General features: G+C 34.7%; 1 protein-coding gene across 4 annotated transcripts; it reads right to left on the reverse strand.

Annotated features, from left to right (window-relative positions):
• On the reverse strand, positions 1 to 3,939 carry LOC125675375 (uncharacterized). Of its 4 annotated transcripts, none has more exons than XR_007370478.2 (3): positions 3,430 to 3,939; positions 2,259 to 2,341; positions 1 to 1,015 (listed from the first exon to the last, which is right to left on the reverse strand). XR_007370478.2 is itself a non-coding variant. In XM_056160030.1 (2 exons), exons 1-2 carry the CDS (start codon positions 3,818 to 3,820, stop codon positions 2,277 to 2,279), a joined length of 456 nt encoding a protein of 151 aa, XP_056016005.1. In that variant the 5' UTR covers positions 3,821 to 3,905; the 3' UTR covers positions 1 to 2,276. The 4 variants fall into 4 exon arrangements, 1 of the variants encoding a protein (XP_056016005.1); XR_008801751.1 differs by lacking the exon at positions 3,430 to 3,939 and adding an exon at positions 2,897 to 3,400; XR_008801752.1 differs by lacking the exon at positions 3,430 to 3,939 and adding an exon at positions 2,602 to 3,400.
• Between the last annotated feature and the right edge of the window lie 10,579 nt (positions 3,940 to 14,518).

Here is a 14,518-nt window from a genome sequence, read left to right on the forward strand (position 1 = left end):
TTATTTTTAGTATATCTTTATTTTTTACAACAATAAGTTTCTCAACAACTTGTCTGTAATTCCTATATTTATCTCAAGAACACCAAAAAATGATGAAAGCATACATACATTCACTACAAAACAGTACAACTATCAGCAAACACAAAATCTCTTCATGCTTGTACACTAAAATGAACACTTTGGATGTTTTATCAATATGCGTTACAAAATACAGAAATTTGAGATCACTCCAATGGATTTTCTTAGCAATTTTTGCGATTTCTTTTACAAAAGTCCGACAGATGAGAGAAACTTGTTTTTCTATTTCTTTTGAATTTTTTTTTCAAATCTTTAATCTTTCATATCTTTATTTTCTGGTATTATATACCACAAACAATAATAAATATGACAAAAAAATGTGTCAAAACAGTCTTCGATAAAGAATCTGAATATATATATATTACTTTATATTCTCGAAGGTGTAGTGCCGTTAAATTTCTTTTTACAAATAAATAGGACAATTTACAAACAGGGATTTTTTCTTTATAAGAATTGACACATAATATAAAAAAAAATAAATAATTAATGAGATCATAATGTTTACAATGACACGGTCATTGTCAAGTTGTCAATTGCACATAAATATATAAAGTAATAGTGTCCCTGCACGTGACCACTAAGTCCATAATGAAAACAGTACTGAATGCACCGATCTTTGTTTAAGCAGCAGCCACCAGCTGTGCAAGGGAGTCTGTCAATTGTAATATCTCGACGGAAACGGGATTCTGCAGGGAATGCTGGGTTCCTGGGGTTGCTGTTTCTTTCTCTTCTTGGCTATATACAACTTGTCAAATGCATTGTATATTGCAATGCATTACTAGTGTAGCGTAAGCCTCGAGAATTTTGGCAAGAATTAGGCTTTCTCTCTCTTTGGCAAAGTAATCCCGCTCGGAATGCCCTAACTGCGAAATCTTGTGTAGACTTTGTGAATAACCTCAGTCCCTTCTTAACAGATCCCAGTTTCTAGCACTAATTTCTGTAAAACCAAAGTAAAGACAAATGAGTCAAACATTTTTCTCCTCACTAACATGAAACTTCGCTAATCTGACGAAATAATGTGGCAGTGACACTTTGAAACCAATTAACCATATGCTCAAAAAGAACATTAGCTTTATCAAGTGTTTACTAAGAGGTTATTGGCATCACTATGTATAAACCTTAAAACTTGTCAACATCTGGTTTAAAGTTGACAGAAATAAACGAGAAAAATGTCGTTTTAGTTGTAATCGTGTACGACGCTATAGGTTTTATCCCTACGATGTGTCGCGGAAACTCTATAAAACTTTTTTCTTCTACAATTTACGTGTAGAGGTGAAATTGACTTCATTTACATACCAAGTCATGATAATAAGCGTAAGACGACCTGAAGCCGTATCCCACAAAGCACTGCGGCAAGATAAAGTGACAGTTACGACCTACATAGAGCTGCATAAGGAATCGGGCTTTATGCAAATGTACGCGAGTTCCCAGGCCGTTTCTCCGGCGGAGCGCGAAAGGCCTCGTGTTTAATATTACTACAACGTACTATACACTACGCCGTGATTCTAAATGACCCCGTTCTCGAGTGTCGGCCATGTGGCTTTTCCTCTGTTTAAATTTAAATCTCCCAAATTTTATGGAGAAGCGTGCTATTACCGTGGGTTTTTTGCTAGTCATGCACTAGCTCGACGTTTGTGACTGCCACTAGTGCACTCTTAGGATGCTTCCCACAATCCATAGTACTAACTGATCTTCTATAATCACGATACAAATCTCCCCAATATCCCTGTGAGCTGTGACCTAAATATACACCAGTTATTTCACATAACAACATCTAAATGTGAAAACTGGGAGGTTAAAAATATCCCCACTAATTCCTTCCTTGTTATGTTATATGTATTAATTTTTATCTGGATTTCGTTTGGGGTGGGGTTTTTTTTCACCTCAATTTTTACTGTGCGAGATATGTTGTCTCATTTCTAGTTTAAAGACCGCAAAAGGAAAATATAAACAGAGTTAATACCACAGGTTGATACGTTTCCAGATTTTCTGGGCATGGCTCCAAAGAGCAGCTTAAACCATCGCATGTTGCGTGGGTCTACACACTATTAATAGATCCAGTATTTGTTTTGGTTGTTCCATAGTGATGCCAACTCCGTTTTCCATCATTACGTTGAATTACAAAGAAATCCAAAGGCGTCATTGATTTTATACAGGTTATACATGAATAATTGACTTACATAATGTATCTCGCCATCTTACAGCCTCAGTGGTTTCGTCGTGAGGGCCGGCGAATCTGCCCTCTTCCTTTTCTTTAACAGAGCTGCAAAAAATAAAAATATATCTTAATATGTGACATTGATATTTTCTAATCTACTTGGTATTGAAGAATCAATACGTAAAAGTTATTATGCAAATTGTGTTTATTTCAATCAGTATCTATGTTTACACAACAAACTAATGTATAATACGACGTGTCAACAACTCTTAACATTAATTGTAATTGGGAAACAAATGCGAAGTGTAAACATATTAACGATCTCCATTGTCAATGGTCAACTGTCGATTATGAAATTGACAAACCGCTGATTTCAGCTACTTGTTTATTACAGCCTGAGTATACATAAAATAGCACGTGTCTACACTATCGCTTGTCCACTCAGCATGGGGTGGCATGATTGATATAGCATTGCTAACGACGACACAAATAGTCAACTCTAAATGTTGGATACACCGCGCAAAAGCGAAACAATGAACAACTTTGTATAAACTTGCACACAGAGATCATGAATGAAAGCCAGCTTAAAGGGAAAAAAACTTGGCATCTCATCAACACGAATCGACTACGGCAATGGTGACAGGTTTGTACAAGATTTACCTCGCGTCCAATCGCGCGACCGAAATCCTGTTTCAAAACATTCCCGCACAAAGTTTAAAGATCCGACCCAACACGTAGGGTTTTAAATAACCTAAAATGCACATGGTGTTTCAATATTCTGTCTCTGAAATTAACAATTTCCCCATCAGCTAATCATAGTGTTTGTGTGGTTCGTGACTCACCGCGTACAAATACACATCCGCGCTGTGTCAAAATTACAACTGCTAAACACTGCGTAGTATTTTCTATCAAGTGCCGTATTTGTTGTTATGACCTAAATTTCAATAAAATGAGTTGCTTCAAACGTAAATGCCATATCAGGTTGTTTTCCCCGATTGTTTCTCTTAAAACTGTATCTTGACAAGTGTGTCATGAAGAAATCTACGCGTTAAATAATCATTTGACGTTCCTCAAAGCAAAGACAAAATACCGATTGGAAACACGTATATTTGCATTCACAGAGAGCATTTCAAAACATCGAATGAAATGTCTTTTTCTTTCTGAATACGAGTGAACAAGACATCTATACTTACTTGTCAGCTGGAGCTGTATCATGGGTCTGTTATTGCACGATGTGGTGTTTTGTGACTGAGTTTCCTGGTCACTATCATCAAAGTCAATTTTCCTTTTTAACGGGTTCAGTCGTTCCTGTTTCGATTTGTATACCCTAGTGTAAAAGTCCGGAGCTGTTGTAAGCTCCCATCTCTCGGATAGGGGTCTGTCACAAGAAAAATCGTATTCATAAACTTCCTTTGCGATTTTAAAGTCTTCCTTAAGGACGTCTTCATAAATTTTTGACATCTGTTCCCTCTCCTTATCACTTGGGGAACCAAATAAATTTCTACAACATTTGGGTTTCGGTTTAATTTCCAGTGGTACCATATTTTTAACACTTTTCACGGTCGTACCGTCTCCGTCTAACATAATGAAACCACGTACTCTCACATCAAATAATAACACTAGAGTAAGGCAAGTATGAACACGCTACGGTAATCTTCAACTGGATAGCCAATCGCTGAGCAGGTGGGCGGGCCACAGCGTCACATGACTGACGCACCACAAATATGTAATCAATATGCATGTTACTCGACAAGCATGAATATATACTAGTAAATGTTCACTGTGTTTTACTCAAATTAAAAGACGCTATATAATATAGAAATTGTTAAGTACATCATGCATAGAAAGTACTTTTTGTATGTATTACAACTTTAAAGATTTTTGTTTGGGTAAATGGTGAAATATGAAGTGTATTAAAAATCTAATAATGCTAGTTATGGTTTACTGAATATCTAAAAATAGAAACAAACTTGGCGTGTTGGCACTTGCCTCGGTACCGAGGCGAATCGTTACCCAGTATTCAAAGGGAGGTAACACTAACATCAACTGATTTCGCCAATTTGAAATTGTCATAAGAACGATGATTTTTAATTTAAATGAAAAATCTTATTCAAGGGAAATTGTGTTAGAGAACATTTGTCTATTATCTTTAGCCATGCTACTCAGTCACATCTATGATTGTTTATGGTCTGCGTTTCGGGTTGGGTCACGGCTCGCCTATCTTGGATAAATATTTAGCCATCTTGCGCACAAAGCACTAATCTGAAGTCAAACAATCTACCCGGCACATAGGATTTCAATTAATCAAAATCATCTGACATTTGGTATACCAAAAACGTGGGTGTACAGGAACAGAAAATTTAAAAAAAAATTAATTAATTGATGTAAAAACAATTCCCCAACTGTCCGTTACATCATTCAATATTTCACGAAGATTAGAACGTTATAGCCAATCGGCGGCCGCTATCGAGTCCGACATCCGATACTGTTGAATTTTCCCTCTGTGTTACGCTGGCAGGGTCTTCATTAACAGTAATTAGTATGGTTTATCAAATAATCAAATGCACGTTAACGTGCTGACCACAGTCCCGGATGTTAATGAGCTGTATCCATGTACATGGCGCGCAATATCCTCCATCCGTGGTAATATGTATCTACAATGAACGAAGTGAGGAGATGTGTTTCTACGTGTATATGTCACTCCACCTCACGCCTTTGTCACAATCCCCGTCAAACTGTGTTTGTGTATGTAAAATAATGGACGTTTTCACCTTATAATCTGTATTTAATCAATGTCTAATCAATCAGAAATTTCACTTATCACAGACAGATACAATAACCGGGGATAAAAAAAGCTTCGGAAACTTTAAAAACTTCTTCAGATCACCTAAAGAGGATTATCGCCGCTGCTTCCTAGAAATCAGACGTCTTAATATTATGTTATGAAAAGATAAACCCACGACACGTGTTTGTTTATTCCTTATACCACAGGGATAAGCCAAACAAGATATATTTAAGGAGAGATAGTTAACAAAAGTAATCTTTAGAATTATCGCCTCCCTAGCGCCCAAAGCTATAACCCTAAAGGAGAAGAGAGTATAAATTCTGGGAGGTCAAATTATTATCACTTACTTCAAGATTTATGAGAAATGAATTTCATATTTCTTCTCTTTTCTTTTTGTGAGTTATCCTTGCATAAATGGTCTATTTCCCGCCAAATGTTAATTTTATGATAAATCCCGCGGGAACGGGCGGACGGACCCGAAATAGCTCCCGCCGAGAAGTAACAGTTTCGCCGCATTCCGGTCTTTGTCGGCAAGACGATCCAATTTAGTCAGCACTTATTTCTAAATCGATAAAATCACCATGTAATGATTTGTAATTGGATTTTTATTGTGCAATCAAGCACTAGTATCTTTGAGGTTGAATTAGCCAACTTCTTCAGGGCTACAAAGATCAAACAGAGGCAGACAGGCCATTCGAAGCGCCACCTTCCCTTTACGGTTAATTTCGGTTTATTTCCGATAATCAAAGAAACAAGTCGCTGAAGTAGAAGCAATTTGTAATAAATGCCTCTGCATGTGTTAATTTCACGTCACTTTAAAGCTTGTTTTCACCTCCAGTTGATAACGTTCTTACAAGCTGCTTGCGCAAACAGATGCACAGATGCGTCAAGAATTAACAAAATGGAACTGATGATTACTTAAAATTAATTAAGTTGGCTTAAATCAAGAGACCGGACTTATTGCCTTCTAAATTTTGTATGATGCATCTGTCACTTCGACATGATTCTAACTCTGACTTTACTCAGTGTAATAAATTCAATTCACATCGTACGTAGTTCTAACAGAGACATCATATCTACACTAGAGATTCGAGTTCAATTAAAAACATTCATAGCAAGGCATTGATGTCATCCAATTTCTTTTGACATGCTATAGATATCTTAACACGAAAATCATCAAGGTATTACAAAGTGATTTTTCATCACCAACCCTCTAATTGGCCTGGATTATTTATACATGCCCCCCGTTATCGTCCTAATCTAAATAAACAAAGCCTTTGATGGACAGTAAATGCAGATAAAGAATCCTTTTATTCGCTAATTTTTATCTCCGTAAAACGGATCACTACACGTTGTATAAGTCCTTTGACTGGCCGAATCACTTATTTGTCCATTTACATACCGCAAGTTTCTGTTGTCTGACCACGTGGCTAAATTCAAATTACAACAGTAGACGTGGATCAGATGGATTCTAAATAGACTGGTCTTTTTCTTCTTTTAAAAAAAAGAAAAGAAAGTATTTTTGTTGTCATAGTTCGCAGTTTTCCAATTCTTATGAATTTCGTTGGTTTTGTCCTTTGAAAAATACTTCAAATTTAAACCGATATTCCTCTGACATGTCACAATATAAGAGCGGGAGTAAGAGCCAGAGAAATCTCGAATTACTTCAAATTGTATGAATAAACACCTATAAATTGTTTCAGAATTGTTTATCAGTTCTTTAACCCACAAAAGTTTCGACCAACATCGGTAAAGCAGATTCTACTCGCTCATTAACGGTCTTTCTGTATGACAAGATTATCAATTTGTGCTATGGAGCAGATGCCCCTCGCGTTACGTAAACCCCTCCACGGGACTGAAAATAAGTGAGAATTGTGGATTAATTTTCACAAAGCTTGAAAGACATACCGTCCAATGCCCGTTACATCACCCCTCAACGAGAAACAATGCGCCGCAAAGGCGAGGAAACCCCCTAACTACTTGATATACCGTTTTGCTTTGTGTTATCTCCCTTTGTTCCCGTTAATTGTGAACATGATTGTAAACGTGTTTCTCCGCCCAGAATCCGACACCAAAGCAGACGTGGGTAAATCTGGGACTCCCGGGGTGTACCGTTACCCATTCCCGCCATACCTCAGCGGTATTATCACCACTGGCTTTGAAATGTCCGGAAATATCGTGCAATGGTGTAGGAAATCTGTCCAAGGTATGGTTTCAAAGAGAACAATATTGTCTATTATGTGATACGTACACTTGTGTCTGATATAATCTCTGAATGCGATACCGAATCACGGAACACATGATGTTCCGCCACAGGTCTGGTTTTTCTCATAATTCTAGTGGAGTTTGCCGAAATTGCAGATGAAGCCGTAGTTTGATTTAAACATATTATCTGATATCAAAGTACAAAATGGATTGAAACAAGTTATATGTTACCAGTTCCATTCTATAAAGATTATGTATTCACAATAACCATAAAGTTGGAAATGGAATAAAATATAGATGCGAAAATTGAATTGAAAATACATAATTTGATATAAGTAGTTTTATCAAATAAAACATCCCGTAATAAATTTTTCCAAACCCATGAATATATTTTTGAACACTAGAAAAACAAACATCCCCGAACATGTCACAAAATAGGACGAGAGAGAGAGAGAGAAAGAGAGAGAGAGAGAGGAGAGAGAGAAAGTACGAGAGAGAGAAAGTAATAGAGAGAGTACACAGAGTACAGAAAAACTTTTTCTCCAAGTAAATGAGACACGTGCTGTTTGTGTCGTGTAATCCAAAATTGTTAAGAGCAGTTTGATTAATTTGAACTTCATGACTTGCCATTTCGGCACGAAATCTTCTTTTGATTCACAGCTAATGGAGTGGTCACTCTAAAAGAAATATTGATTGAACGAATCCTTGTATGTCTGGTTGAATAAACAGTTCGTCAGACGAACTCTCACAGATGTGTACCATGGGATATAAAAAAAAAAAAGAAGAACGGAAATTACACATTGTCGTTCCTATTGAAGGAAATGCGCCGCTGATATAATTTTAACAAGTCTTTAAATTTTGAAGAGGCGAAGGAAACGTGTCATAGGATGCCAAAATAAGCAGTGAGCGCTGATGTTAGATACCTTTTGTTTGGGATGAAAGCAAACTTGATACCCAATTACCTTATGGTAGATGTATCAATTAAGAAAAATCTTAAGAACAATATGGATTCTTCTCCATAGACTGTTTACATTATTCGGGTGACAGGCCGAGTTGTAGAAGCCAGGGATGCGAGTGATACAGCGACACCGCTGTTAGCAGCGAACAATATCGACCCATTTCACAGACTCCGACCATATGACACGGGTACAACCCCAGGCGAATTTGCAATATTGTGACAAGTGTATATTTATTAAGCGAGATCAATTTGATTAAGTTTGAAAATTTTTAACAGCAATATGGTTGCAGGGCATTTGCGCCTTTTAGTCAAATTAGGTTGTACTACAATGGGAAATCATCTACTTTAATTACGTATGTGTACATATATTTGATCTGATGTCGATAAGGTGTCAGAGCAGACAAATTAATGTGTTGTCATTTATGTAATGTGTAAGGAACAAATTCCTTTATTACGTTTCTCGATGAAGGCACAAAAAAGCCCCGTGTCAGTGGCAAATCGGCGGGTATGAAATACCTAGATTATCAATTATTTTACCACATTAACCACAAAAAAATCAAACTGTCAAATAAATCCACTCGCAAACTTTTACATTTGTTAGCGGATTTTAATAAAATGTGAGAGATGATAAAATCCTACTTACAAACAAGGCAACGGTTGGGTTAATTAGGGGTTGGGGCCATTGTCCAGTCTACGGAGATCTGATAGATAGTGTTCGTATTACAGGGGGCTGTTTATTGAACCTGCCAGCACGTCATCACCTTTTTCTTCACCTGTCTGTCATTGGTACCTATCTATTGTCTATATAACTGTCAAATACCTGTCTAGGAAAGCACTGTATCTATATGAATATCAGAATTTTTTTTTTTATAATTTCGTTTTTTTGCATTCATAAATAAACTGTAGTGTCGGAAATGGATAACAAAAATGACACTAGTTTATTTTTATACGGTCAAAAAGAAATTGGTTACAAAGAAGTAAAAACGACAGATTTTCTTTACAAGAATTCAATCTCCGTAAAATCGAGTTGAGGAAAAGCGAACGAAATGAGCAGCGTTATGATTCATTAGTGTGGGTTGCTTCGTACAAATATAAATCCTATTAATATAATTTCCCATCCATGGCAATCTTAGGATAACTGCACGCTGTTGTGTGAGTAAATAAACCGTCGCCATTAGAAAGTGACACAGAAAATAAAAATCTTGGCAGTCAAGTGCGATCAGTTGGCAGACTGTACATGCCATTCGACTAATGCCTACTTTTGGCTCATTAGCGTACATGTTTGGTAATTAAAATTCTCACTGTAGTTGATCGAAATTAATCTTCTTTATGACACATTAATAAATCATAAGATTATCTGTCAGAAGTCGGAAAGTAACTCTCGGTCAACGTTTGAACGCCAGGGGGTAGACTACACACTAGTGAAATTCACGCGGTGGATTCACCGCGTGCAGGCACAGACAAGCAGACGATCCTAACCCGCGAGGGAACAGGAAACCACCCGCTGAGAATATCTAATAGGTTATCTCATGTATGAAATAAGCAAAAAATGAAAAGGATACATGGATATGTGCAGTTTTAAAAATATTGAGCTCATTCACAAATCAGAGAGAGAGAGAGAGAGAGAGAGAGAGAGAGAGAGAGAATGTGTTCCAATTGCTCATTACAAGAGATCGAAGATAGATGCATTTCAATTTTAATGTCAATTCTTTGATGATATGACCTTGTTTAACAAATTTCTGTGGTGGATGAATTGTGAAGATATACATATTTTGTGCAAATCTTTTTGAATGTTAAAATCACAACTGCATGTATTTGCATGTCTGTATAAATAGTTCTATTTCTGCCATCCTTATTGTGTCATTTGTTCAAGATGTACCTATACGTGTATCTCCAGTGTGGACGAACAATTGCCCCGTAACACCAACTCTCGCTGGTTTTGGTAGAGAGTTCACACACATCACTTGCGTGATCATTCATCATATATATACAGTTATAAATCTCACAATATGCAGTGATATATATTTGTGTGATTAGTAGGAGATTGATAATAGTCCCGTAACACCGACTATTGCTAGGGGTTTTGTGTAGAGAGTTCATGTATATACATGAATATGTTTATGTCAGTGAATGACCTAACTAGATAAGTATAATCTCATAATATGCAGTGTGTATTTTCCTTCAAATGAATAATCAAAAGTAGACTGATAATTTTTCTATAGCACCAAGTGTTGCTGTTTTTTTGTTTGTTAGAGAGTTCACGTATATATATATATATATTCAAATTAATGATATTACTGGCATAATGTGTATTTTCCTTGATGAAAATAATTAAAGGGAGATTGATAATTGATCTATAACACCAAGTTTTTCTGAGGTGTTTTTTGTTTGTTTGTTTGTTTTTTGTTCTTGATTTTTTTTTTTTGTGTGTGTGTGGTTTTTTTTTTTGGTTTTTTTTTTTTGTACTTTGTGAATTGTTTTAAATATAGAGTTAAGTGCTTACAAAATTTAACATGAATTAATTCCTTAATGTTTATTTACTATATAAAACTCAGTTGTCATTATGTTTCTATGTATTACATGTACTCTAGCCAACTTCATCGCATTTTTATATATGTTTGAGGTGATGCCCAATATTGGGCCCTGGTTTGGTAAATAAATTCATCTACCTGTATATCTATGTATGCGTCTGAATAATTAAATATTTGTTATTGAAATATTATTATTCTTTATTGCTGAAGACATACGTCTTATGGTATACATGTTTACTAAAATAATAAACAAGTTAAGAATTGTATAGTATGGCATGACATTATATGGTATGTTACACAATACTGATGTGAATTTATAGACAGAGAATGCTACATAAGTAAATCATTATGTAAATTAAAGGCACAGTAAAGATATTTCCCCAAATTACACAACTTTTTGAAATTTTTTACACTTAATAATTGTATAAGTTTAAAAACAGATGAGTTTTTCCAATAATACTTCTTGATATATTTCCTGCGCAATTCAATAAAGTAAGGGCATTTTAAAATAAAATGAAATTCATCCTCAATATCTAAATTACAAAGTTTACAATAGCGGTTATTTCTTGCTACATTAAAATGACGTCCACTCTCAATGGCAAGATTATACGAAGACATTCTAATTCTACCAATATGTTTTTTATAAACATGTGGTATAGCCTTCATCAAGTAAAATTACAATGAAAAATAGTCATAAATGTACATATAAATTTTACATCTTGGTGAGGAGTTGATTTGTTCAACAATACTCTGCACAAAAATATCAGAAATTCTTTGCTTAATTATTGGGAAATAAGTATTACAATATACGCCATTATATTCTTGATTACACCAAATATGACCCAAACCTACATCAAATAGTTTGTTTTTTATTGGATAGCCCAATTAATCACACGATTTCCACCCTTGTCTGCTTCTTCACGTAAACTTTTGTAACATGTTTTCAAAATACTATTTTCACTTTGTAATAATTTAAACCAAAATTTAAAATTCTAAACCAGCGAACAATGTTCATGGGCAGTCTGCCTGTTTCTACATACACCATAGCATTATTTGTATTTTTCCTGACACCCAGTACAGACTTCAAATATTCCAAGTGCACTTTTTCAACATCTTTTGCACTATGGCTACCCCAAAATTCACAACTGTAATTAAGTATACTTGCAACATATGTATCAAATAAGGATAACATTGTTATATATGATATCAAAGCAAAACTTGTATCTGTGAAAAATATCACTCTGAAAAAGGTCACGTGTATGCATGAATCCAATTTATTTCACCTTCAGTGCATATAAAGTCATGTATGAATATACAGAGATTGTTTCAAAATATTTATTCCATACTTGTACGTAACAGTGATAGGATATAAGAACATAGTTGTCTTATTTAAAAATCTATACTTCAATAAACCAGTTAGATTGATTGAATTCGATTGATTCATTAATAGAAAAAAATATGATAGAAAAATGATAATTTCATTCGCTTGTATTTTGAACATATTTTCTTTATATCCAACAAAAGGACTAGAAGCGAGTTCTAGTAATTTACTGGGTCCTTTCTTAAAATGTATGTTTTAAGAAATATCACCGCAAAGAAACTATTGCAATGTAAAATTGAATATGTGTTGTACAAGTGAAAATTATTGCATAAACTATTTGATTCTATGCGATTCATCTATACAGTAAAACTGTTGTTTCATTCGGTGCCGTAAACTGTCCCTGATTTTTACCTGGTAACTCGTAAAGTATATAGTGCTTTAACTAATCATGATTTAAATTCTAAATAAAGTTCACAGTAAATATGTGCTAGATTTGTTTACATTCAAGAATTAGTATTAAAGTGAGAGAAATTAGGACGGGGATTAAACTGCATTCCTTGCGTAACACATTTGCCCAACACTGACCTCGTTTTTGGATGATACCATAGAAACAATGATACGATATGTGTTATATATATATATATATATATATATATATATATATATATATATATATATATATCCAATAATAAAAGTCAAGAAACACAAAACTCGAATAACATTTCAGTGTTAGCGCTTTCGGCTTTAATGCCTCTTCAGACAGTTATAAAATGAAATAATATTGCTAAGTATACGTCAACATATCACGACGTAAGTAATTGTCCTTTGTATCAAATACCGAATTCTTTTTTACAAACTATATATATATATATATATATATATATATATATATATATATATATATATACACAATGTATATATATATATAATTTGTTGTATTTGACCTTGTATCTACGTTGTGGATCCGACACTTTTGGGTATCGGGTGTTGTTGGAACTTCGTGCTTTTATATATATGCATACATACAATGAATTTGACTTCTACATTGATCACAAGTCAATTTAACAGCGCCTGAAAAATATAGTGTGCAAATGATAAAATGGATTTGATTTGAACATATTTTATTGTAAAAGTATATATGATACAAACGGTTTGAACACAATTTCTTTCAACGTACGGGGTTCTCACTTTAAATATACTAATTGATATGATAGACATGCTAATCATTAATTAATAGACATGATCATTTCTTAGTTACATTAAATAAATAAATAAATATATGCATGTATCAAAGGTCAGTTACTTGAATAAGGCACGGTGTTAGGTAATAGTAACAGTAAATCTTCCTGAATCTCTGGTGAAATTTTGAACAGAGGAAAAAATATGATGGTTTATTTCAGCATGTTGAACTTCGTCTCCCCCATAGAAGTGACAATCAATAATAGATAATTGAGTAAAATTAAGGGACTTCTTAATAATAGACTTTGGTCATAATTATATTTGTTACGTACAAAGAAAAAATTAGTCCTCAGGTAAACCACACGAACAATTGGGACTTTCAATAATATTTTTTCTAAACAAATCATAATTCAAAATGCAGTTACAATGTCTGAGTTTGGTGTGAAAGATATCAAGTCTTCTATTTCCATAACAAGAATAAGCAAAATGGATAAAGGAAAAAGGGGATTGTTTGATAATTTAGGTTTTTGACAAGCAGAACGGATTTTTATATTTCTTTTCTTTTTCTTTTTGTCCTTATTTCTTATGTAGAAAATACTAGATATTCCTTTCTCTCCTTTCCTTCTTTTTTTCTTTTTTTTTCCTTTCCTATTTTGTATCAGACCACACCGAAAACGCATAGCTTTTCTGAAGACATCGGACAGTGGTCAAAACAAATCTTAATTTTTTTTGTGTCTGTTCAATAGTGTTCGTGGTCAGTGTTCTCCAGCCACTAGACGTCCCATTACTGCCATGCAGCGTCTCTGATGGGCCTCCATTATAAAGGTGTCCAATCCATTAGCCTTCATTAACAGTACTATAAAAACGTCAGATGAGGTGTCTACGTTGACGTACGCGTCCATCTATCTCCATGACAATACAAGTAACAATGTAAGTAAGTGGTCTTTTCTTCTCCCCACCCTTTATTTCCCGTGTCAGCCAGCCATTTCTTTTTATTGATGAATGAGAAAGTGAGGAATTCGGCGAGTTATGAATCAAACAGTTAATTAAAGGCCTGTCTTCATGGGAAGCGGGCAATTTATGTGCTTCTTTACATGAGTAATTTCTTTGAACGATTTTCCCACTGAAAACGAAATGGACAGAAAAATTGGACCTCTTTCCTTTTTATTAGCTTCAGTCCCTCTCTGGTACTGTGTTAGGAAATAGCGATCGAACGCGTTTTATCTGTTGGTGATTTCAAGTACAAACAAAAACATGTCAATGGGAAACCCGGATGGAGTTTCAATGGTTATGTACCCGTGCA

The sequence above is a fragment of the Ostrea edulis genome, chromosome 3, assembly GCF_947568905.1.
Source record: "Ostrea edulis chromosome 3, xbOstEdul1.1, whole genome shotgun sequence".
NCBI classification, from domain to species: domain Eukaryota; kingdom Metazoa; phylum Mollusca; class Bivalvia; order Ostreida; family Ostreidae; genus Ostrea; species Ostrea edulis.

Coding starts and splice junctions, on each gene's coding strand:
- LOC125675375 (XM_056160030.1), bottom strand. CDS start 3,820: ATGTTAGACGGAGACGGTACGACCGTGAAAAGTGTTAAAAATATGGTA. Junction 2,342..3,429: donor GATACAGCTCCAGCTGACAA/GTAAGTATAGAT, acceptor TATTTTTTGCAG/CTCTGTTAAAGAAAAGGAAG.